Source organism: Phycodurus eques, chromosome 1 (assembly GCF_024500275.1).
Source record: "Phycodurus eques isolate BA_2022a chromosome 1, UOR_Pequ_1.1, whole genome shotgun sequence".
Classification (NCBI taxonomy): Eukaryota; Metazoa; Chordata; class Actinopteri; order Syngnathiformes; family Syngnathidae; genus Phycodurus; species Phycodurus eques.
The window spans coordinates 4,221,870-4,248,078 of NC_084525.1; the positions used below are offsets into that span (position 1 = coordinate 4,221,870).

The 26,209-nt window shown below is 41.7% G+C and overlaps 1 protein-coding gene across 2 annotated transcripts; it reads right to left on the reverse strand.

The window, feature by feature from the left end:
* Positions 1–1,485: 1,485 nt before the first annotated feature.
* nadka (NAD kinase a) lies at positions 1,486–26,096 on the reverse strand. Of its 2 annotated transcripts, XM_061673228.1 has the most exons (12): positions 25,976–26,096; positions 25,151–25,302; positions 18,478–18,561; positions 10,148–10,277; positions 9,950–10,058; positions 8,461–8,546; positions 8,277–8,379; positions 8,065–8,183; positions 6,039–6,138; positions 3,333–3,490; positions 2,799–2,881; positions 1,486–2,546 (listed from the first exon to the last, which is right to left on the reverse strand). In XM_061673228.1, exons 2-12 carry the CDS (start codon positions 25,300–25,302, stop codon positions 2,399–2,401), a joined length of 1,272 nt encoding a protein of 423 aa, XP_061529212.1. In that variant the 5' UTR covers positions 25,976–26,096; the 3' UTR covers positions 1,486–2,398. The 2 variants fall into 2 exon arrangements, with proteins under 2 accessions (XP_061529212.1, XP_061529222.1); XM_061673238.1 differs by lacking the exons at positions 18,478–18,561; positions 25,151–25,302; positions 25,976–26,096 and adding an exon at positions 13,919–14,251.
* Positions 26,097–26,209: the final 113 nt, after the last annotated feature.

Below are 26,209 nucleotides of genomic sequence, written 5' to 3' on the forward strand. Positions count from 1 at the left end.
TCAATTAAGTCATGACACAACATTGAGGAACAGACTGGGGGAAAAAATGGCAGGGTTCCAAGGCGTAAACCACTGCAAAACATTATTATTATTTTTTTTTTTGCATTAAAAACAAAAACATATCTGAATAATTTCCAAGACATTTGGGAGACAATGTAGCATAGCATTTCAGAAAAAGAACATCATACCAACAGTCAAACATGCCGGTGGTAGGGTGATGGTCTTGGGCTGCTTAACTTTTTCAGGACCTGGACAATGTGCTGTGATTGATGGAATCATGAATTCTGCTCTTTAACAGAAAATCTTAAAGGATAACGTTCAGCTATCGGTTTGTGACCTCAAGCTGAAGCGATCGATCCAAAACACACTAGGAAGTCAACTTTTGAATGGCTTAAGAAAATGATAGCGGGAAAAAAATAAATAAAAAATAAAGTGGCCTCGTCAAAGTCCAGACTCGAACTGATTGAACTGCAGTGGCATGACCTTAAAAAGGCTGTTCATGCTCGAAAATCCTTTATTTTTGTTGAATTCAAACAATTTTGCAAGGAAGAACAGGCCATTACATCTCCAGAGAGATGTGAAAGACTCATTGACAGTTAAAGAAAACGCTTGATTTCAGTTGTTGCTGCTCAGAATGGCCCAACCAGTTATTCGTTTTAGGGGCCCATTACTTTTTCACACAGGGCCAGGTAACTTTTAAATGAAATCATTTAAAAACAGCATTTTAAGTTCACTTGGGTTATATTTGCCTATTTGCATTTGTTTGATGGTCTTAAAGGTGGCCAATACTTCTTCACAGCACTGTATGAATGTATTTTACAACTATACTTCTCTTTATTCATAATTTATGATGTGACAGTGGATGAAATAGCGATGCTTGCGGTAATTTTCGCCAGCGACGATCATCGCGGCAGGTTCAATTCAAATGAATAGGAGCGGATGATGAGCGTAACATGAAAAAGTTCCCGTGTCTTTGAATTTCACCCACATTCCCTTTCGGATCATGTTCCCTATTTGTGGGCCAACAATCCGACGCTTGGTAAATTGGGCTTCACAATGATAGTAATGGTAGACGGGAGTCCCACTAGCCGACATGGCCGGTCATCGCCGGCCGCGAAGGTCTTGGGGCTGGAATGGAGAGTAGAACTGAGAAGGAGCGAGAGGGGGAAAAAAATTAAAAATAAAAATAAGTCACACACACAAACTCGAAGAGTGCTTCAGCCTCCTTTTAAGGCTCATTTACACGTCGGACAATGAGAAATCTGGCTGTCTCAAATACCACGCAGAAAAGACCAGCTAGAAGAGCTTGAAAAAGGACATTTTGGGCATTTCCAACCAAAATGATCACACAAACCTCATAAAAGGATATCAAAGATATCAGAATTAAATAGAAAAGTGATGGAAGGGAAAGACAAAAGTGCAGCTGACCAAAAAAAAACCAAACAAAACCACACAACAACGTATAGTAAAAAAAAATAAAAATAATAAAAGTACCAAACAGATTTATTTTCCCCATGATACATTGTAAACAGGTTAATAAAACACATTTTACAAAATACATCTTATTAAAGCGGCACATATATACAGTACATTGCGTTTAAGAGCTCAGTTGGTCCTCTTTGCTCATCTTTTCATTCCAATGCAACATTCACTGGGAATTTCTGCCGTGGCGACAAGATATCTCAGGTTAGGCCACATGGCTGCTTTCACTATGGCTTGGAGGACTTAAAAAAACAAACTGTATTTATCATTAAAAAAAATAGGCTGCATGTGATGTCCGCTGTAAGTAACAAACTATGTGTGAATGGCTACTGTGAAAATAGACAAGATTGGTGTTTTTTGTTGTTGTTTTTTACAAAAAACAGCCATGGGGTAAAACTGGAAAGGTATTGTTTTCACTCATTCCTGTGTCAATAGTCAATGTTAATGTAAGGCACAGATTGCAATGTTGACTCACTTTCTTACACAAATTCAGAAAGATGTGAAAAAAATAAGATTTGGCCACTAAAGTGCAACACCCTCACCTCGAAAGAATGAATGAATCTATAGTTTTTACCAGGTCGTAAGTCAAAAACAAATAAACCAATCAGACAACATCAGTTAGGTGTAATATTCTAATAATAAGCTTTGAAGTTGTGCACGTTTGCGCAGGGACACCCCGAAATCTTGATTTGTCGCCTTGGGATGACAAAGAAAAAAAGGATGATCCTGTAACAACTGTGAGCCATAGTCCATTCAAAAATTTTTTTTTTGGACTAACTTCTTTTCATTTCTCAAACTTCTGTCATCCCTTTCTGATGTTATACAAAAAAACGGTGCTGGTTTTATTCGTAAGAAGTATGTCCAATGGAGCTCGAGGCCTTCCACCATTAAAAAAAGGGAACGTTAAAACAAAGACTCAGAACTCATCATCCTCCAAGCTGAGGTAGTTCTGCTTCTTCCTCACGTTCCAGTGTAAACACTGGGCCAGGCTCTCGAACCAGTCGTTGACCGGGTTGCGGAAGCAGATACAAGGAACAGGGAAGCAGGAAGTTGTGATGGCAATACTGAAAAAGACAGGAAGAGAAAGACAAAAGAGATGTTGACGTCATGTGAGGCTGCCTGACTTCCTTGTGAAGCAATCCTGGGGATTTTTGCACATTGTTCAACAAGTCAAACTTTGCCGCAATTACCTAAAAGAAGACGTGCCACTCTTTAAAATTCCAGATTAGATTACGCAAAGCCACGCGTTGCTGTAAAGACAGCGACTGGGCCAGTTCTACTTTTCTTTCCTGCATTGTGTCAGTATGTGGACCAACCTGTCTCCGTGACAGATCTCCTGTCGGCGTCGCCCGTCGAACGACACCCACGCCGTATTTCTGGCATCACGTGACAGCATTATCTAGGAAAGGACACACAATTTTCAACAAATTACATTTTTTAATCAATGTAAAAACAATTTCATAACCAATTTAATAAAATAATAAATGTAAAGCATAAAACTATTCAAAATAAATTAAACTCCATAAATTGGGGGGGGGGGAAACAAACAAAAAACAAAAAAAACCCTGTGGTAGGTATGTTAGCTTCACTGAAGGCTCAAAATTGTCCTTAGGTGTGAATGTGGGTGGTTGTTTGTCTACATGTGCCTTGTGATTGTCTGGTGAATTTCTTTTTTGGTGTCCTTTTCGCACAGTGTACAGACAGGTAACAGAGAGAGAGAGTAACTGCATTTTTGCTAGTATGTAGCATATTTTTTGTATTTACATGAAAACGCACTGGACAACAAAGTGTTGTCATGTCTGCTTTTAAAAATAACTAGTGATCGGCTTGTGTCTACAGTGTGCATGTACCTTCAACTCGACTCCGGCCGGCACCACGATGGGTCTGAAAGAGAGGGAGTGGGGGCAGATGGGAGTGATCATGATGGCTGGCACGTTGGGGTGTATCATGGAGGCTCCCGCGGCCACTGCATATGCTGTACTGCCTGTAGGCGTGGACACAATCACACCTGTGGGAACAAGGCAGGCCCTTTGTTCAGTGCAATGCAGGTTAAAGGAAGGCACATGGAAGACTTTGTAAAGTCACTTAAATGAGAGGTCTAAATTTTATCTACTTATATAGGACTATTAGGAAAGTTGGCAATACAGGCTCTAATTTCTTTTGTTGCAATGATATTTTTGATTTACTATTTCTATATCCATCTGCAGGGAAGGCCCTGTTTAATGGGGGGGATACATTCCAGACTCACTCACAATTTGTGAAAATCTTCCATAGAGAGAGACCATATACAACTTTTTTATTACTATATATAGTTTTAACCTTTACACACAAACTTAAAACACACTGTAAACATATTTGAACACAAAATAAACAAAACAAACTGCAAGCATAATATGTATAGAAAATACTGCACATATTGCATCTGTGTACATGCATGTGCCTTTAAGAGGCGGGGCCTGGCGGGTGGCGTGTGATATTGGCCGTGACGTGCACAAGAGCGCAGAAACATTTTTCTATAGAACTTGTCCTCATTTGAGTCACAGGTGAGCTGGATCCTATCCTGGCTGACTTTGAGTGAGAGGTGAGGTACACACACCCTAGACTGTTTGCCAGCCAATTGCAGGGCACACACAGATACAAACAAGTATTCACACCCATGTACAATTTAGTTTTCAATGAACCTACCATGCATGTTTTTGGAATGTGGGACTAAAAATACATTTAAGACTAGACTAGACGGCCGATAATTAGCATTTTATGCTGGTCGGCATTCACGTCGATCGGCTCCGCAAAAAGACATTTACTCTGCGTCGCCATCGTGTACAGGATATTTGAATCCGAAAGCTAGTTTATTTTTAGCCTTGTCACGTGTCTTTTGATGTAGTACTGTAAATAGCTGACCACCAATAAAGTTATTTAAAAAAAAAAAAAAAAAGTCCACAGTGTGGGACAGACACCACATTTGAGACAGACAACATGTAATGGCTGGATCAGACTACAAGAGAAATGTGGTTCTTTTACGATTGCACTATGTCAGACTACTAGGGAAAAAAAAAAAAAAAAAAAAAATCTTGGATTCTGATACCACTGCATCCCGTTTTTTTTTTTTTACGATCACTGGGCTTCATCTTGTCAACTCAAACGCGACCAGATACACTCGTTAGCAGGGCGACGACAACAATAATGGATCGCACCGTGTGTTTATAAGAACAAAATGGGGGGGAAAAAACGTGTGTTTGTAGTCACCGGTGCTCAGGAGAGGACGTTCGTTTCAGGCTTGCTCAGACCCTTCAGGTTGTTGGGTGCAGGCTTATTGCGCGTTTCAAGAACCAGAACGAAACAAAGTGAAGCAGCATTGTGTTTCTATGCGCCTCAACTGCGGAAAAAACTTCCTGAACACCAGAGATCTGTTTATTTCTTGTTTTTATTTCGGTTCAACTTTATAAGCTATGTTTTGTTTTAGCTTTTCATTTATCCTGCTCTTACAGTTGGGATTTGATCTTGGTTTTCATTGTGTAATTTTGTTTTTAATAATTATTTCTTTGCTCAGTAAGGCACGATGGATTTTCCTTGTGTATTAATGATGGAATAAAAAATAAACTTGCTTTGCCTACTAATACTGGGACATTTTGGGGATTAAGTAAATACCCCCCCCCTCCCCTCACATTTACTCACTTATTATTGCACTTCAGATGAAACAAAACCTTTCAATGGCCTAATTCCAGTTTTGCGCAAAAGAGTGAGACAGTGAAAGAGTGGGGGAGTAGTAATGCCCGTTATGAAGGAAGTGTCGCTAGTGTAGCATGTAGTAGCCAGATGGAACCTAAATATTTTTTTTATTTAATGTTGCTTATGTTCACAAATGTCTATTCATCAAATCAAACTATTTGTGTAGCACCTTTCATACATAAAAACAAAGTGCTTCATAAAAAATACAACAGATGGGAAAAGACCCGCCCCCGATACTCCCACGCAAAGACACCCACACGAACAATGCATACATACTAACTGCAAATGCATACATACTAACTGTGAGTCGGTACGTGGCCTGGCCCTGAGGAACCAGAATCGGTAAGGGGAGGTTAACGGGAGCTCCACACTAATAGATGCCACAGCCCACGGCTGCAGGGAGCGCTGCACCAGAGAACACCCCACCCTAAATACCATACACAATTTTTTTGTATCAGACTTCAACTCCACCAACTGAAAATTCATTAAATTCTTCACAAAGATTTCAACGGAAAATATGACAGCGTTGTCTAGTGTGTCTGTGAAATGAAAACGTCATTTTAAAAGTATAATTAAGGCCTCAATTATAGGAAAATTATTATTTAAGACCGACACCCTGTCTGTCACGCAGACGTCAGGGATGACAAAATGTGTCAACCCACCATATGTTGCAGCTGTGACGCCTTTCAAAATACTGATGTTGCAAGATAAAAAGACCAACCTTGAAGCAGGTTTGACAACGTCACGGAAACACACATCTCTGCCAAGCAAACAGGTATGAACCCTGGCTGACTTGAGCGTGGGACAAAAATAATGTGCTCACTCACCATCCCCCTGCACCGTGGTGATGAGGTGTCCGTCCAGGAAGAGGTCCACGTTAGAAAGATACGAGGAGGGGCCTCTGTCCACCACCACCTCGTTAAGAACCTGAAACATGCAGAGGGAGAACGTGCCATGACATTCTGCGTCCGCATCTCATGTTACTATCTGCAAGCTCCAATTGACAATTGGCAAGGCTGCCACATGTGGACTCATCCCAAAAGTCGCTCAATTCATCGCATTTCACTTTCAAAAAAATGAAAGAAAAACAAAACATCCTACAGGAAACTTCAAAAACCCATTCAAGAGGAGACTGATGAGAGCAAGAAAACAGATCGCTGCAGCAAAGTGGAGACTGGTTCTCATTTTCAAATTTTACTCGTTATAAATAATTTAATTAGAATTAAACAATTATTTCATAAAATAAATGTTACATGTACAGTGAATGTAAATTTTTTATTTTACTAATATTTTTCATCTTATCATTTAAAATAAATGTATTGAACTAATTATTTGATAAATACTATGGCCCGTGGACCATACTTCCCAAACCTTGGGGTAAGATAAGGTCAGCATGTGTATGCATGTTTTTTTTTTTTTTTTCATTGTGCGTTTTCATGTTTAACGTTAGCTCTACGGCAGGGGTCTCAAACTTGCGGCCCGGGGGCCAGTTGAGGCCCCATGACGATATTTTGCGGCCCCCTACTTGACATCAAAGTTTAGTGTGACTGCGTTCCGTGTGTTTTTTGACGAGTTTGGGCCTTGGGTTTTTTTTTTCCTATTTTTTTTCTTTTTTTTAAAATCACGTTACCCTAGCTCAGGCTCATGACAGTTTTCGGCAGTGTTTGGTGACAAGTTACCCAAAGTTAATTAGCAATGTTAGTGGCTCGGTTGAAACGTATTTCTGAAGTGACACCAAGTGGAAGAAAACTATTTCCTGTCACCCAGTCCCAGTAATGTCTTTCTCAAAACCTGTGAAGAGAAAGGTTGGCGATGAGCACAGCCAATTTCAGGAAAAGTGAGAGGTGGAATGTTTTTTGTTGAGCACAGGGGCACCAGAAAAATTTGTGGTGCTCAAGAAATGCAGCATCAGATGTTACCATTACTCAACTAGACATGCCGAGGTATATGGAAAGTACAAGGGAGATGAGAGAGAGGACTAGGTCATCAATCTTGTTTTGAACTATGAAAAATAAAGACTGAGAAGACTAAATTAGTTGTACTGTTTCTGACTACTTGAAACCCTCTTATGTGGAATACTTGATGCGGCCCCGACTCTCTCCACCGGCCTCCATGGTATCGGCTCGGTACACTTGGAACCACACCTGACCAGGAAAAGTACCTTGTATCTTGTGTTCCATTGCCAGTGGAAAAAAACATCAATAGTGATTTGAGCTATCACGAGCCAGGTAGGTAAGGTGCAGTGGAAAAAGGTACATTGGAATTCAGTTTCAATTTATTCTAAGCTCGAGAAACATCAACGCAAAAAAACACAAGACAAAACAAAACATAAAAAAACCCTCCATATTATATCAAGCATGAATGACTTTTGTGCATACCCATTCACCAATCTAAATTTCATCAGGCTATCATGCCAATTGTGCATTGGGAACCAAATATATGGAATATCCCATAACATTCAAACAACCGTTTGTCAAATCTCATGAGATCAGACTGTAATATGTTTTGCTTACGTAGGCTCTTATCACATTGCGATCCATGTGAGTATATAAACGTCACCCTTTTTTCAGTTTGCAGCCATTTTCATTGATCACATGTGAGCACTCTCATTGTGTTTGTTTGCTATCCTTTGAAATCAAACCACATGGCGAAAGCAACATTCCTGGTGGTTGCAAACTTTCAGCTGCTCAGTTCAAAACCACAGGTGTGACACGAAGAGCTGACTCATGATGATGTCCTCAGGGGGCGAACTGCTCTGGCGGCTTTTTGATTCAAAGTGTATGTAAAAACGCTGGATTTGAACTTTTAATGTCTTGTGTCTATGGTTCTACACCAGAGTGGTGCTGACATTACCTGATAGTTTGTGGCTTTGCGGCTACCGTCCACTTCGCCATTGGTCAGAATGACGCCCTTTTCCCTCTCCCGGTGCACACACACTTTCAAGCGACTGCGCAGCACAATGGCTGCATTACCTAAAAACGATGCTTATGTCAGTAATTAATCGTATAGTTTTTTTTTTTTTTAACCCTGTCTCTAAACACCTTTGTTGGAGAAACATACAATACCTTCAATAATTTGGGTGACCTGAGACTGATAGGTGTCAAACTTGAAAGGCGTCAGGAAGCCGAGAGAGCCAAGATGGAAGGCCATCACTGGTGGAACGCTCTCCTGCACGGCGATAATAATGCAGAAGAGTTGCTGTTGTGCTTCACAACAGTGATTGTGATAAAAACACAAAGTAACACATACCTGGAAGAGTGACGACGCATAGAGCAAAGTTCCATCTCCACCGAGACAGATGATGAAGTCCACACGGTTGGATATGTCATCAAGATCTAGGAAACAGAGTAATATCTTAAAAGTAAGTGGCACATTATATGAAGAATTTACTTTTAATGCCTTCTCGACTGTACAAATAGTTGGGTCAAATGTGAAATGAAATGACCAAGTAAATGCTTCGTTATATGCCTTTGTCTAAAAAGGTTAATGCTGTTCTGCCCTCCGGCCTCGCGGTACAAAACAGTGGAGCTTTTTAACCAAATAACCACCGCCACACAGAGTTCCTCAGCCAATGACTTGGCAGCTAGACCGGCTGAAGTTGCAAAGATCAACTTTGAAGTGGCCGAATCATTATCATGTCAACCTCCATGAGTAAAAATGATTTTTTTTCCACACTCTGCTTATGCAAGTAGGAGCTAGTAGCCGGCCGGAGAAAACCCTCGGCACAGAGCGTCGCAGAAGAGGTTACGGTCAAACGGCGAATGGAAGGCACAGACTGGCCAGGCAAAATCCAGCCTACTGGTCGTCATTCAACAAAAGCTGGCCTCGCCATTGGCCCAGCAGTTTATGGAGTGGGATAAAGGCTGGCTCACTGCATGAGACAGATCCACCCCTAAACAAGATAATTTCACTACTGCAAGAAACATTCTGTATAAGAAGTGTCTAGAATTCTTGACTGTTTGGGTATTTTTAAGTATTCATTCGGCAAAAAACTGTCAAGTGTCCTATTGTGTGAAGCAAGGTAAGAAGACACAAATATTAGGTGTATGTGCACTGCAACGTGATGAAGAAGCACAGGGAACAACACAGCTTGCATCCTCAGTCTGTAACTTTTAGCCAAACTACGGCCGAGCGATTAATTGATGTAATTCTGTTTGTGGCTCAGGACGATTCTGTTGTTGGGGAAAAAAATAACTAATAATTTGCAGCGCAAGTAATTTAAAGCCCATCTTCGCTGATGTGAACTACTAGCACCAACAACATTGGTGCAAACAGAGTTAGTTAGTTTACCAAAGCACAGTCAGTGTTTTCAAAAAAGTGACTGGGATCTTAAATTCCTGAAAGGAAACAGACAATACAAGTGGAATATTTTTCACATTGTGTTCTGAATGACAAGAAAGGAGCCAGGTGAAAGGCAATCAGAGAGTCACTTGCTCTGAACACTGTCAAAGACAGATATATGTTTATAAAGTAAATCATACAAAGGGAAAAAACAAAATGCTAAACTTGTTTTGAATGTGATTGTCATTTGGGGGGATCTGAGATTTTATTTTCAGCTCATATTGCCCATCCCAAGGCTAAACCCAAATTTTTATTCTGAAGTGGAAGCAGTTTGCAAGACACTGGATTTAATGGAGGTGTAGTTATTAACAGAGCAAGGGCATTGCTCATCCAACTCTGGTTCCACTTCTTTAATAAGCGTTTAATTGTAGATTCAACCCTCACAAGGTCGTCATACCTTCTCTGAAAGTGCAGAACTTTGTAGTAAGAGTTCCAAAGTTGTCATCACCAGAAATAGCTGGGTCCTCTAGAACTTTCTTCTCCACATAAACAATCATGTTTTTGACCTAAGACACAAACAAAGACACAAGATGAGTCATCCAACTCTCGTGCATGACACCAACACAAAGTATTCAATGTCCACTCTCTGTCATACCTCAGTGAGGAACATGCAGAGCTCCTTGAAAGGCTGAAGCAGGGTGGCGTCTCGGATCTTCTTAATTACCAGGACACTCTTGGGGGGGGTGTTCCATGTTAGCCGCTGGGTGGCGGGGTCCTGAATGTGCCTGGTAAACACGTAAACAAAACCTTTAATGACACATGAGCCTGGGCTCTAGTCTCTTAAGAAGCTAAAGCGCATGCAAGCAGCAGTGTGTAGCCGCTATCCTATTAGAGTTTAAGGTCTGCAGTGGAATCCCGTCTGTTGGGCGTCACCCTTTTGCAAACTGACAGCAACTGGCGGATATTTTCTGGCGAGATTCAACCACACACAGGGCAAATCATCAGCATATGAATGAGAAAAAGATCATTAAACCAACGGAATAGGAAATTATTGTGGAGGGGAGATTTTTGTTGAAGGTTGTCTTTGAATTCAGGGATAAAAGGTAGGAAGCATGATTTATGAGAATGCTTAGAAGCAGACACTGGAATTTGCAAATTACAGTGCCTTGTATTTCTACCCCTGGAACTTTTGCACATTTTGTGACCTTACCTTACCTTACATTCACCAACTTGAAAGTGTTTTGTTGCGATTGTATGTGATAAACAGACAGAAAGTAGCACATACTTGTGAAGTGGAAGTATATACAGTTTTCCAAATTTTAAGCGACTAAAAATCAGAAAAGTGTGGTCTGCCTTTGTATTCAGCCCCCCTGTACTCTGATACCACTGAACACATTCTAATATAATAAATTACCCTCAGAAGTCACCTAACTAGTGAATAGGGTTCACCTGAACTGACAGTAAATTACACACAGTAAATGTTCTGTGACGACTTGAGTGTTTTGTTAGAGAACAGCAGCATCGTGAAGGCCAAGGAACTCACCAGACAGGTCAGGGATAAAGTAGAGAAATTTAAAGCAGGGTTTGATTATAAAAAGATATCCTCAGCTTTGAACATCTCAAGAAGTACTGTTCAATCCATCATCCAAAAATGGAGAAAGTATGGCACAACTGCAAACCTACCAAGACATGGCCTACCACTTAAACTGACAGCGAGCAAGGAGTGCACTGGTCTGAAAAGCAGCGAAGAGGCCAATGGTCACTCTGGAGGAACTGCAGAGTTCCACAGGTCAGGTGGGAGAATCTGTCCGCAGGACAACTATTAGTCACAAGCTCCACAAATCTGGCCTTTATGGCAGCGTGGCAAAAAGAAAGTCATTGCTGAAAGGAAAGCAAAAGAAGTCCCGTTGGCCATGAAGGGGACAGCGCACCGCAAACATGTGGAAGAAGGTGGTTTGAGACTAAAGTTGAATTTTTGAGCCTAAATGCAAAGGGCCATGTGTGCCAGATAATATGAATACTTTTTCAAGGCACTGTAAATTTGTGCTGACTTACCAGTCATACACAGTTGGAAATTAGTGACTTAACAAGTAGGGCACGTAATTACAGCGATGAAACAAGTTAGCTGCTACATGTAGCCATACTGGATACAGGCTGTATGCAAATGATTCTTAAGTGCATCTTATTGGACATAATAATGATAATTACATAACATAGTTATTTGTTAAGTTTATGTTTTGCTGTTGTGCAAGTCCAGGTTCAAAAAGACTATTTTCACAGGACATCAAGTCAACTTTTGAGCAAATGAAATACCTCATAACGCTTCTACGAACTCAAAGTCAGCGAGCAACATGGCTATAGGTGTGCAAATCTGTATAGCAATTGAATGCAAAAGTTATGCAAACCTAATATTTTAACGCAACACATGCCTTTTTTGTTTTACCTCAAGGCCGTTTGAGCCGCTGCATATTAGCTTCAGCATCCCACTGTGATGTTTGGGCTGGTCACATGTTGAAACTGATGTGCTCATAACCGATTAAACTGGACTGGAAGAATCAATGACGTCTTGTTAGTGAATTTTTTCCCTCTCTTTCATAAACAAGATGTGGCATGCGACCAGTCCTGGATGTACTCCACCTCTCACCCAAAGTCAGCTAGGATAGGTTCCAGCTCCCCCACGACCTCAAAGAGGACAAGCGCTATTGAAAATATTTTTTCAACTCTTTTTAAATTGACATGATATATGCAATATATTGACCCAACATTTACACAAGGGGCTTAAAAGACATTTAGCACAACAAAAAAGCGTGAAATGCCAAACAGTCAGTAAAAAGTGTTATGTAAAACTAATTGATTATATTTATGGGATTTCACAAAAATACATTTTTATGCAATGGTGTATGGGTCACATTCACTCATGAAAAAATTTGGGGTACCAAAGAAACAAACATAACAGGAGGCTTAACATGAACATGAAATTGTGATGAAAGAATTGACTTCACAGTGGAAAATGTTTTCTTTTTAAAAAAAAGAAGAACTGATTCCTTCTCCAGTCCAGCGTCCTTGAGAGCTGTGCAGAGGTACTTTAAAATGCAAATTCAACAACTGCAAAGCTTGAGTGGGGAACTTCATTTTCACATACAATACTAGTCACACAAACTTCCTTTGATTAATGACGGGCAAAAAATGAATCAAATCAATCCACTTATTTTGAAAATATTAATTTAATATTTTTCATGTTCATATATTTCACACTAAGTTTAACCCTCTGCCAACTTGCTATACATCTAATTTGGATTAGCAGTTGCCATAGTGTGGCTGCTAGAAGAAGAGCTTTGTTTCACTTAAGGGAGAGACTTGTGTGCATAACATTTTGTAGGGGAATGGTGCATGTGCTTAGAGGGGGGGAATTGTTGAGGATCTAGATCAGTGGTTCTTAACTTGGGTTTGCCGTGTCGCGTAGCGATGCTCAAGGTGGACGTTTGTTGTAGCGGCAACTAATGCGTGGTTCATTTTGTGTATTAATAAATAGCTGATTTGAAATAAAACATATTTTAGTATTGTAATTATGAAGGGTTCCGTGAATGCGTGTATGAAATTTGTGGAATTATGATCTACATAAAACAAATGTGGCATCAGTGGAACGGTGCACCTTTCAGTATCAGAATGGCACCACCCTTCTGTTAGTCATCCTTCATGAACCAGGAAGTAACCTGCTAACAAACATGGAAAAACCAAACAAACGAGACACTAACCATCTGCACTCCACTCAGCGACAATGTACTTATATCCTCTTTGGTCATAATAGAATTGATAAAACAAAAAAATCTAATAGTGTGAGACTTTCGCACTGTATTGTATATCTTGATCTAAGAATAATCCCTCCCCCCACAACAATTGGTTTATAATTAAACAATAAATGCTATGCAACAAACCACATTGCTAAAGTCGTTATTACCGTTTATATTACAAACTAGTTGAGAGTGAATCTACAACGCCTCTGCTGGTTGCTACAATGTAGTGGAATCTCCATTTTGTGTCAACTGCGTCAAGTTGCAATTCAGCAAATAAATGATTATTATTCAAATCCCTAAAAGGTAATGCAGCCACAGCTGGCAGAAAGCTCCACATGAATTAAAACAACCCGATTATATTAAAACTCATCCAACGCTGCCGTCTGTAAACCGCCGTGATTTCAAACAACATTAACATTTCAAACAGAAACCACCTGTGATCCATTCACAAAGTGCTTCCCAATGAACAATTCAATACCTGCCCCCCTTTCAGCAGGTGGGCCCAGTCCAAAACCAAACAGCACTGCCAGCACTGAGTTGAATATTTCTCACTCACTGCAGTGAGGGTTGTTAATATTTCACCCAGGTTGCATATTCTGATACAGCGAAGATGCTTAAGGTAGTCCTCTCACCATTTCCATACTTTGCTGTCTTTGCTGCCTGGCGCGTCCTGCAATACCACCTTCATGGCTGTACACATGTGACACGGATGGATGCCACTTCACGCTAGAGCTGGAGAACAGTGATCTGCCCGGTCACCAACAACATCCTTGAACGAGCTGGTCCCTGTGGTCCAGCCAAGAGATGAGCCTCTGTCCACGGTGGAGGGCCTCCGTGTGTGTGTGTGTGGGGAGGGGGGGGAGGGGTTAACAACCTTACAAGCTAGACTCACACCTGCTATATTTGTCCCAGTAAGGACTTAACACTAAACCCTCCTCGTGTGTTCTGCTGCTGAATCGAGCCTCTCACTTGTTTTAAGCTTCCTCTGAACCACACCCACACTGCTCTCTGCCAAACACGCCTATTTCAGGGAAGGGCTTGCCTGTATCTTTTTATTTTTCAACAGGTGTGTTTAAAAAAAAAAAAAAAAGCACAGTTGAATACACTACTTTGCCCAGAAGCACTTTATCCACTCTAATGATACACTGCGTTCAAACAGGAACACTTCCTGAGAGGTTAAAATGTGTGCAATTGAGTTGCAAAACAAGCGAGTTTCAAAACAAATGTAAGAAGGCAAAAGGCTCTACGTTATGCTCCAGTTTATAAAAAAAAAAAAAAAAAAAAAAAAACCCACTCAAGAGAAATGTTAAGACCAAGTCCCAACAAGAGGAAGTGAATGTTTGTATTCTAAATGATGTCATAATGTATTTTTGGAGGTTATTTTTTTAGCTTGCCCACTTTGTACGTTGTCATTACTTAAAGTGGTTTTGTAACATTCAAAGGTGGAAAATGAGTCTTCCATATTGGACAAATATCTGACATTTAAGATATAAAATGCCAAAACAGACAGAAATGGCTTGTCACCACTCTACAAACATAAATGCTTTGCGCGTCTTGCTGTCATCAAACTCTGTTGGGTGAAACCGTGCCAAGGCATGTGTGTGAGGCATAAACAACAATGTCAGTGGACAGTGGCCTGAGAAGTCAATGCACATTGTATATTACTGTTGCCGCTGAACGTTTTGTACTTTAAGACCACTGAATTACCTACCTGTTTTCAGAATAGAAAAGCGGCATTACTAAATATTTCCAGAGCCTCAAACTTGTAGCGACATGACCTGCTGGTGGCGTTTGCCTTGTGTAGTGTTATAATTAGGATCATTTTCTACACTGTACGTCATAGTGACTGGGATAATGCAACATCTACTTCAAGAATAATAAAATGAACGTGGGAGACCTTAAAAAAAAAATAAAAAATAAAAATCTAGGCTGATCACATCCATCCATCCATTTTCCATACCACTTTTATCCTCACAAGGGCTGTGGGCATGCTGGAGCCTATCCCAGCTATCTTTGGGCGAGAGGCGGGGTACACCCTGAACTGGTCGCCAGCCAATCGCAGGGCACATAAAAACAAACAACCATTTGTGCACACATTCACACCCAAGGGCAATTTAGAGTCTTCAATTAACCTACCGTGCATGTTTTTGGGATGTGGGAGGAAACTGCAGTGCCCGGAGAAAACCCACACAGGCACGGGGAGAACATGCAAACTCCACACAGGCGGGGCCGGGATTAGAAACCCGGTCCTCAGAACTGTGAGGCAGATGTGCTAACCAGTTTCTACCGTGCCGCCGGCTGGTGACACTAGATTTCCATTCAACTTCCAGACCTGCAAATGATTTATTTGAAAAACAGGTGAGATGATGCTCAGTCGCAGTGGAGTTTGGCAAGGTCCGGCTTATGAAGCAGAGCCAAGACGACAAAAAAAAAAAAAAGAGACAAAAGGTTCAAAAGTATTCAGCTCATTATTGACATTCCCTTCAGGGTGCGGGCAGGACGTCAGCGCAACTTAGGTGAATGGGTGGAGCACAAAGTAATGGTTAAAAATAAAAAAGGGGTTAGCCATTACAGTATCACAACCACACCCTTCCATAGAGTCAAGGAGGGGTTTCTGTTTCCAGTTTAGCCAAGAGAACAAAGCTTCATGTGCCACGCTGGCACAACAGTGTTTCCGTATGGAAACGGTTGAAAACATTGCCCATTATGATAGCTTAGTCTTAGCTGAAAAAAAATAAATAAATAATCGCAATCTGTGATTATTATTAATATTGTTTTTTTTCTTATAAATATCACAAACTAATTCTTTTACAATTAAAAGTCTGTTCTTGTAACATGCCACCGAGAAAATAGTTCTAATCTTAGGCTCGGACTGGAACAACGAGAGTAAAGTTGTAAGTTTAACAAGAGCAGAGCAAAAACTCAAAACTGACACACAAACAGTTTGAAACATGCTATAATCATTCATCGGACAATATTAATAAATGTGTGTTAAACGCACTTCTGGTTGATGATGGCATAAACTCCAACAAAATGAGGCAATTTCACCTTCACCTGTGTAGTTCTTTCTCAGGCACAAACACAAACAATAACACAATCACAATGAACTGTGCCTACTGTCGAGGGTGCTGATTAGACTTTATACCGATTTGATCTGCCTGATCGGTATCGGCCGATATTTAACATTTTGCGCTGATCGGCTTTAATGTCATAATTTCCTGATCCGATCAATGGCTCCGCCAAAGACATTTACTCTGCGTCGCCCCATGCACAGTATATTTGAATCCAAAAGCTAGTTTATTTTTAGCCTTGTCGCATGTCTTTTGACGTAGTACTGTAAATATCTGACGGCCAAAGAAGTTATTTAAAAACCTCGGCGGTGTGTGACAGACAACACGTCGGAGACAGACAACACGTAATGCCCGGATAAGACTAATTTGCTCTTTCGCGATTGCACTGTCAGACTACTGCAATAAAATCTTGTATTCAGATACCACCGCATCCCGTTTTTTATGATCACTGGGCTTTATCTTGTCAACTCAAATGCGACCGGATACACTCGTTACCGTGGCAACGACAACAAGAGTAGAGCGCGCCGAAAATGGGGAAAAACGTGTGTTGGTGGTCACTAGTCCTCAGGACAGGAGACAACGTTCGTTTAAGGCTTGCTTGAGGTATGTTCACGTACTTTTAATACGATACGGCTCACAAGCAGGCAATAAAATGTTATGTAGCCTAGCAAGCTAGCGGTACCACGAACGGTTGGATGTAAACATGCCGCCGTTCTGTCGAATCATGCTCTAAGGTTTCGGTGTGGGTGAAGTAAGTTAACTACAATAAAGTAATTTAATTACAGTAAGTTAGCAGTCATTATTTCTGTCATGTTGTAATGTTGGTTTGACCTGACTGATTAGAATACACGATCTGACGAGAGCAGTGATTTCCAACCTTTATGTAGCCAAGGAACATATTTTACAATTGCAAATCTCACGGCACACCAAAAAACAAAAATGTCACAAAAAGTGGATACATTAATTACTGTATTTACTTCCTGCCATCTAATAGAAGACCATTCATTTGTTCTGTCTGTCACTATGCCTCACTGGCATAAATAGAGGAACAAAGATACATTATTTATTGTAAATATAATTTTTTTGCAAGTACACAAGTATATATAGTAAATGAACAGGTCATTTAAATAGACACATTCCTCCATCTTGTGATCGGTTGTCGGTTTTTTAAACTCGCTGATCGGCCCCACAAATCCTGATCGTGTAAAGCCTAGTGCTGATGTGCCAACACATTGACTATTTCATTGTTTGATAAACTTAGTATAAACTAAACTTAGTATAGTGTAACTTGACAACAGTCCTCGTTTTAACACGGGTACATATTTACACTTTACTATTGTAAAATGGGCATTAAACAAAAACAGCCATGTGTCTTCTGTCATAGGTTAGGGTTAAGTTTATAGTTAAGGTAGGTGCTAACTAAGGCCTGGTACACAAGGATTTTTCATTCCTTAAAAGTTATTATTTTAAATCTGCGACAGACCCCAGAAATACAGATTTTAAAAAATTAATAAATAAATTAAATTAAATAAAAATTAAAAACAACAGTTTTAACAGTTTTGATCGTTTTGTGTGTGGTGTGCTCCGATATTCTCAACACAAACACCACACACATACCTTAGGATTCTGTTCTGCGGCTGATCTCACGTGATCAAACGTGATGTCACAAAAATGAAGATGAGCAGACACTTCTGGGTATTTTGGGCCAACATTTTCTTATATTTGTCAGTTCTAAACTTTTTAACTCATAACCTTTTGTCATCGAGCGTGTTCTGCCCCTTCATTTGCCATTGATTTCGTCGCACATCTGTTTTGTCGAACAATTGTTGTTTGCTGCCATTTGATGACGCACAGGTCAGATGACCATGACTTGTCCGCGTCCATACTGTACTCACATTGAATAAATATCCGTCTTATATCCACATACAAAAAAGGCCTGTGTCAGATACAAAAAAAAAAAAAAAAAAAACCAAACAAAACAAAACAAAAATCTGAATTGTACTGTTCACATTCACATGAAAAAAAATCACATTCACAATCTGCAAAAAAAAAAAAAAAATTAATTGACCTGCAGTGTGTGCCTATAAGCAAATGCAACAATAACACTCTGCTGAACTTACATTACTGCTTGTGGATTCTGTAGCATGCATGCCTTTGGACCAAATGTAGTCACAGGGCTTGGTCCGTGTAGAGATTGGGTCTTCCTGAAAGTAAACAAATAAAGCAATCTGAGGTTCGTTTGAGAGCATCAATTGTTAACAGTTTATTGGCCTTATTACATGTATGTGTATTTTATTTTACTAGTTTGAACATGCTTGAATCAATAAATAAATGAATAAATTGAGATAAACCCAGATTATTCCAGCCACAACATTATGATCTCTTGCACAAAAAAATGATAGCCAATAGGGAAAAATAAATATTTAGTCAGCCACCAATTGTGAACGTTCTCTCACTAAAAAGATGAGAGAGGCCTGTAATTTTCATCATAGGTATACCTCACCTATGAGAGACAAAATGAGAGAAAAATAAAAAATAAATTTAAAAAAATCCAGAAAATCAGTGTCTGATTTTTAAAGAATTTATTAGCAAATTATGATGGAAAATAGGTATTTGGTCACCTACAAACAAGCAAGATTTCTGGCTCTCACAGACCTGTAACTTCTTTAAGAGGCTCCTCTGTCCTCCACTCATTACCTGTATTAATGGCAGCTGTTTGAACTCGTTATCAGTATAAAAGACACCTGTCCACAACCTCAAACAGTCACACTCCAAACTCCACTATGGCCAAGACCAAATAGCTATCAAAGGACACCAGAAACAAAATTGTAGACCTGCACCAGGCTGGGAAGACTGAATCTGCAATAGGTAAGCAGCTTGGTGTGAAGAAATCAACTGTGGGAACAATTAGTAGAACATGGAAGACATACGAGACCACTGATAATCTCCCTTGATCTGGGGCTCCACACAAGATCTCACCCCGTGGGGTCAAAATGATCACAAGAACGGTGAGCAAAAATCCCAGAACCACACTGGGGGGACCTAGTGAATGACCTGCAGAGAGCTGGGACCAAAGTAACAATGCTACCATCAGTAACACACTACGCCGCCAGGGACTCAAATCCTGCAGTGCCAGACGTGTCCCGCTGCTTAAGCCAGTACATGTCCAGGCCCGTCTGAAGTTTGCGAGAGAGCATTTGGATGATCCAGAAGAGGATTGGGAGAATGTTATCTGGTCAGATGAAACCCGTGTTTGGAGGAGAAAGAATGCCAAGTTGCATCCAAAGAACACCATACCTACTGTGAAGCATGGGTTGGAAACATTATGCTTTGGGGCTGTTTGTCTGCAAAGGGACCAGGACGACTGATCTGTGTAAAGGAAAATGAATTGGGGCCAGGTATCGTGAGATTTTGAGTGAAAACCTCCTTTCATCAGCAAGGGCATTGAAGATGAAACGTGGCAGGGTCTTTCAGCATGACAATGATCCCAAACATACCGCCCGGGCAACGAAGGAGTGGCTTCACAAGAAGCATTTTAAGGTCCTGGAGTAGCCTAACCAGTCTCCAGATCGCAACCCTATAGAAAATCTTTGGAGGGAGTTGAAAGTCTATGTTGCCCAGCAAAAGCCCCAAAACATCACTGCTCTAGAGGAGACCTGCATGGAGGAATGGGACAAAATACCAGCAACAGTGTGTGAACGCCTTGTCAAGACTTATAGAAAACATTTGACCTCTGTCATTGCCAACAAAGGGTATATGAAGTATTGAAATGAACTTTTGTGATTGACCAAATACTTATTTTCCACCATAATTTGCTAATAAATTATTTAAAAATCAGACTGATTTTCTGGATTTTTTTTTTCTCATTTTGTCTCTCATAGGTGAGCTATACCTATGATGGAAATTACAGGAGTCTTATCTTTTTAATTAGGAGAACTTGCAAAATTGGTGGCTGACTAAATACTTGTTTGCCCCACTGTAAAAGCACGTCATTATAGTCCTCTCTTCCTCACATGACTAAAAAACTTCTGCATTAAGATTTTGTGTTTACAGATATTTTGACTAAAATTAAATCAATCTCCTTCATTATCAGCTCTAAAAACACAGCATCACAAGGTAGCACTGTCATATGTCACATTGAGTGTCACCAACGAGCAGTGGGAGGGTGTTGTCAACATTTAACATTACGTTGTTCACGTAGCCTACTCAAAAACTGTACAGTTCGGATGGAGGGTTGACGGCATGGGAAAACAAGGTGAATGCTTCACTTCCCCCACAGAGAAAAACCCCATCACGGTTGCGAAAGCACACCAACAGAGCTTTTGCGACACTGATTGTGAACAAATGTTTGAGCCCTTTCAAACAAATGGCTTCCTATAAGACACTGATGACTACATGAGATTGTGTGCAATGTGCGGGGGTGTCACAACGCAACTCATGTTACAATGCGCTCTGAGGTGCTTTTGAAAATAACAAAAGAAAGACAACACTAAAGGCTTCTTTATACTCTCGCGGTCGCTGACCGCGCTGCGGCTATCTGGCACGTACTTTCCCTTTGTACTCGAGCGCAACCCACACGCACAGTTTTGAAAATGTACTGCAGTTCACCTCCAAGTCGGGGGTGTCACTACGGCTGGTATTGGCTAGGACACCACAGGGTGGAGTTTACTTTGCATTTTGTTGGGCATTTCCGGTAGCCTTTACTTTTCCTTTCAGTAACAAGGAACAAAGCAACAATGGCAACCGTGGAACAGTGTCTGCTAGAACAAATGGACCTAGATGACCAGATGATATGTTTAATTATTCTGCCAGATCGATCGGGAAGGCGGCGGCGTCAATGGTATGGAGAACCAAGGGGCACGCTGAGTACGTCATCACAGAATGTGACTAAAACGGACCAATCACGAGATATTATCTCCGCAGCGTTCGACGCGCAGCAAGCTACGCAGAAGTGCTGCGCGGGGCAATTCGTCAGTCACGTGATGCAATGCGGGCGTTGTCGGCCGCGGGAGTGTAAAGAGCCATTAACGTGCAGCATCGTTGCTGCCGTAATTGTGCACCAAGCCTCTAATCATCCTTAAATGCCCTACCTGAGGAGAACAACTACTACCTTCAGGTATGTGCAGGAAGAGGCAGACAAGTACAACCTGATTAGCAAATGTACACAGGTAAATGGCACATACCAACGTGGCCACATGTAACAAATCGCTAAAGAAGAAGACATTTCAACAGCACGATAATGTTTGCAGTTGGAAAGAGTAAAGGTGCAGTCGGTGTGAAATTCCCCATGAGCAAATCTTTTAACATTGCCTTTACCGAATGCAAAGTAGGAGGTATGGCTTGGCGATATACCCCCACCCCCAGAATAAAAATCTGATATCCGATTTCAATATCCCCATTTCACTGATTGAAAAACAGGCGACAATAAAATTAGCCATATGTTTTGCTTGTTTGTACCCCGCCATTCTGAGATTTGCTTTATTTCTCTTGATAACACAAAAAGCTTTGAAACTGTTTTTTCCCCCCCAGCAAGTTTCCCCCCACCCCAACATTAAGGGATGGAAAAAAAAAAAAAAAAAATCAGCTTCACCGATTAACCGAAAAAAATAATTTTGATTATTAAAAAAAATCATGAGTTTTAGGCCTAAAGTAATTTTTTTTCATTATAGTTAATGTAAAAGTAAATGCTTTCTCTTGGAAAAATATCCTTCGTCAAAACATGTATGTGCAACCCCAATTCCAATGAAGTTGGGACGTTGTGTTAAACAAATAAAAACAGAATATAATGATTTGCAAATCATGTTCAACCTATATTTAATTGAATACACTACAAAGACAAGATATTTAATGTACAAACTGATAAACCTGATTGTTTTTAGCAAATAATCATTAACTTAGAATATTCTGGCTGCAGCACAAAAAACCTGGAACAGGGTCATGTTTAACATTGTGTTACATCACCTTTTCTTTTAACAACATTCAACAAACATTTGGGAAATGACACTGTGTATAGTGGGGATGGGGCGCTGCTGACCTCGACTCGGGACGTTGTGAGTCGGTGGGGAGAATACTTCGAAGACCTCCTCAATTCCACCGACACGCCTTCCCATGAGGAAGCAGAGTGTGGGTTCTCTGAGGCGGGCTCTCCTATCTCTGGGTTTGAGGTCACCGAGGTAGTTAAAAAGCTCCTCGGTGGCAGGGCCCCGGGGGTGGATGAGATTCGCCCGGAGTTCCTAAAGGCTCTGGATGTTGTGGGGCTGTCCTGGTTGACACGCCTCTGCAACATCGCGTGGACATCGGGGACAGTGCCTCTGGATTGGCAGACTGGGGTGGTGGTCGCCCTTTTTAAGAAGGGGGACCGGAGGGTGTGTTCCAACTACAGGGGGATCACACTGCTCAGCCTCCCTGGTAAGGTCTATTCAGGGGTGCTGGAGAGGAGGGTCCGTCGGGAGGTCAAATCTCAGATTCAGGAGGAGCAGTGTGGTTTTCGTCCTGGCCGTGGAACAGTGGACCAGCTCTACACCCTCGGCAGGGTCCTCGAGGGTGCATGGGAGTTCGCCCAATCAGTCTACATGTGTTTTGTGGACTTGGAGAAGGCGTTCGACCGTGTCCCTCAGGGAGTCCTGTGGAGGGTGCTTCGGGAGTATGGGGTACCGAACCCCCTGATACGGGCTGTTCGGTCCCTGTACGACCGGAGTCAGAGTTTGGTCTGCATATCCGTCAGTAAGTCGGACTCGTTCCCGGTGAGGGTTGGACTCCGCCAAGGCTGCCCTTTGTCGCCGATTCTGTTCATAACTTTTATGGACAGAATTTCTAGGCGCAGCCAAGGCGTAGAGGGGGTCCGGTTTGGTGGCCTCAGTATTGCATCTCTGCTTTTTGCTGATGATGTGGTTCTGTTGGCTTCATCAAGCCGTGAGCTCCAACTCTCACTGGAGCAGTTCGCAGCCGAGTGTGAAGCGGCTGGGATGAGAATCAGCACCTCCAAATCGGAGACCATGGTCCTCAGTCGGAAAATGGTGGCATGCCCTCCCCGGGTCGGGGATGAGATCCTGCCCCAAGTGGAGGAGTTCAAGTATCTTGGGGTCTTGTTCATGAGTGAGGGAAGAATGGAACGGGAGATCGACAGACGGATTGGTGCAGCGTCTGCAGTGATGCAGACTTTGTATCGGTCCGTTGTGGTAAAGGAGGAGCTAAGCCGAAAGGCGAAGCTCTCGATTTACCGGTCGATCTTCGTTCCTACCCTCACCTATGGTCATGAGCTGTGGGTCGTGACCGAAAGAACGAGATCCCGGATACAAGCGGCCGAAATGAGTTTCCTCCGCAGGGTGTCCTGGCTCTCCCTTAGAGATAGGGTGAGAAGCTCGGTCATCCGGGAGGATCTCAGAGTAGAACCGCTGCTCCTCCGCATTGAGAGGAGCCAGATGAGGTGGCTGGGGCATCTGATTCGGATGCCTCCCGGACGCCTCCCTGGTGAGGTGTTCCGGGCACGTCCCACCGGGAGGAGACCCCGGGGACGACCCAGGACACGCTGGAGAGACTACGTCCTTCGGCTGGCCTGGGAACGCCTCGGGGTCCCTCCGGAAGAGCTGGATGAAGTGGCTGGGGAGAGGGAAGTCTGGGCGTCCGTGCTAAAGCTACTGCCCCCGCGACCCGACCCGGATAAGCGGTAGAAAATGGATGGATGGATGAGGACACTAATTGTTGAAGCTTTGTAGGTGGAATTCTTTCCCATTCTTACTAGATGTTCAGTTTCAGCTGTTCAACAGTCCGGGGTCTCCGTTGTCGTATTTTACACTTCATCATGCGCCATACATTTTCAATGGGAGACAGGTCTGGACTGCAGACAGGCCAGTCAAGTACCCGCGCTCTTTTACTACGAAGCCACACTGCTGTAACGTGCAGAATGTGGTTTGGCATTGTCTCGCTGAAATAAGCAGGGGCGTCCATGAAAAAGACATTGCTTGGATGGAAGCATATGTTTCTCAAAAACCTGTATGTACCTTTCAGCATTAATCATGCCTTCGCAGATGTGTAAGTTACCCATGCCATCACAAATGCTGGCTTTTGAACTTTGCGTCCCGGAGGACACGACGTCGACAATTTTCAAAAACAATTTGAAATGTGGACTCGTCGGACCACAGAACACTTTTCCACTTTGCATCAGTCCATCTTAGATGAGCTTGGGCCCGGAAAAGCCGGTGGTGTTTCTGGATGTTGTTGATAAATGGCTTTTGCTTTGCATAGTAGAGTTTTAAGTTGGATTTACAGCTGTCCCGCCGAACTGTATTTACTGACATTGGTTTTCTGAAGTGTTCCTGAGCCCATGTGGTGATATCAATTTCACATTGATGTTTGTTTTTGATGCAGTGCCGCCTGAGGGATCGAAGGTCACAGGCATTCAATGTTGGTTTTCGGTCTTGCCGCTTACATGCAGTGATTTCTCCAGATTCTCTGAACCTTTTGATGATGATATGGTCCGTAGATGATGAAATCCCTAAATTCCTTGCAATTGTACGTTGAGGCATCCATTCAAAATTAAGAAAAGTAATCAAAAGCAAATAGTTATGTTACTTTAAGAAAGAAAAAAAAAAGGCTAAAACACTTGTATAGTGTTTTCAACAGGGTAACTTGCAACTTTTACCAACTACTTTTCCAAAGTCATCTTCCCAAAACTCCACCTTAGAGACATTTGTTACGCTCTGCTGTTAAATTCCAACAGCCATCATTTTAGCATGGAATAATAATACAGAAATAACAAGAATGTCGGTATAAAATAACTTAAAAGGCAAGTACCTGTATTCAGAGGAGCTGCTGGCTGAGGAAGTGCTCAGGCTGCGGGCCTTCTTGCTGCGACGGGCCAGGCGGGGTCCAGTGATGTTCCCTCCATCACGAGTTGACCAGCAGTATGGGGACGCTTTCACTCGCACCTCTTCTCCACCGTCCATCTCAAGTTAGTTGACGAGATACATCCATTATTCATAATCTTGGGTACATTTAAGATTACCTTTACATGGAAGGATCAATTACAAATAAACTGGAATAACAGCAGCCAAAAATGATCCATCTGGAGGTGCACAAAAGTGATCATGGACTACTACTACTTTTGTACTATAAAGGCTGGCTTAATTTAAAAAAAAATTAAAACCATTGCATTCACTATACAGATTTGCGCTTAATATAAAAATAAGCAAAATGAGCTGCCATACGATTAAAAACTTGGTACCTAGTTTCACATGGAGGGATATAGAAATTATCTCTTAAATTGGATCATTTTACTGTATTTGGATTAACACAAGCTACAGCTGCCTCCTGTTCTTGTTCATTAATGATTATGTAAGGGCGGCTTAGGCAGCTTTGTTGTTACGTACGCTAGCTATCGCCGTTAAATAATACTTTTTCACCACGCGAGCGTCTGCTTGCTTGAAAAAGGTGATTTGGGGGGAACATTGATGTGAAGGGAGCCCCTCAGACTTTAGCGACGAGCAACAAGTGAATGATCGCCGACCCAGCTGCTATCCACGGCTAACAAAGCTAATGTGACGCTACTTTGCAAGAAAGAAATGGCATATTCGGCGCAAAACGTAGTAACGGGCAATTCGTGAGCAAAATTGACCTTACCCTCGCAATGTTACAGACGGCGACACAAATTCAGGGCTTAATTTACTGTCGTAGACTTCAAACCGCAATGGATATTACCAGCTGACCATCTTAACTTTGTCAACTATCAACTACCATCACTTCCGGGTAGGCACCGGCCAATCAGACAACATACTTTCGTGACGCAAGCAAGCGTCGTCATGGTTATGCGGGACTCTTAATGGACTCCTTTGGTCAAACTGTAACTCAAAAGCT

Coding starts and splice junctions, on each gene's coding strand:
- nadka (XM_061673228.1), bottom strand. CDS start 25,302: ATGGACGGTGGAGAAGAGGTGCGAGTGAAAGCGTCCCCATACTGCTGG. Junction 18,562..25,150: donor AGCAGCTCCTCTGAATACAG/GTACTTGCCTTT, acceptor GTTTACTTTCAG/GAAGACCCAATCTCTACACG. Junction 8,380..8,460: donor ATGCGTCGTCACTCTTCCAG/GTATGTGTTACT, acceptor ATCGCCGTGCAG/GAGAGCGTTCCACCAGTGAT.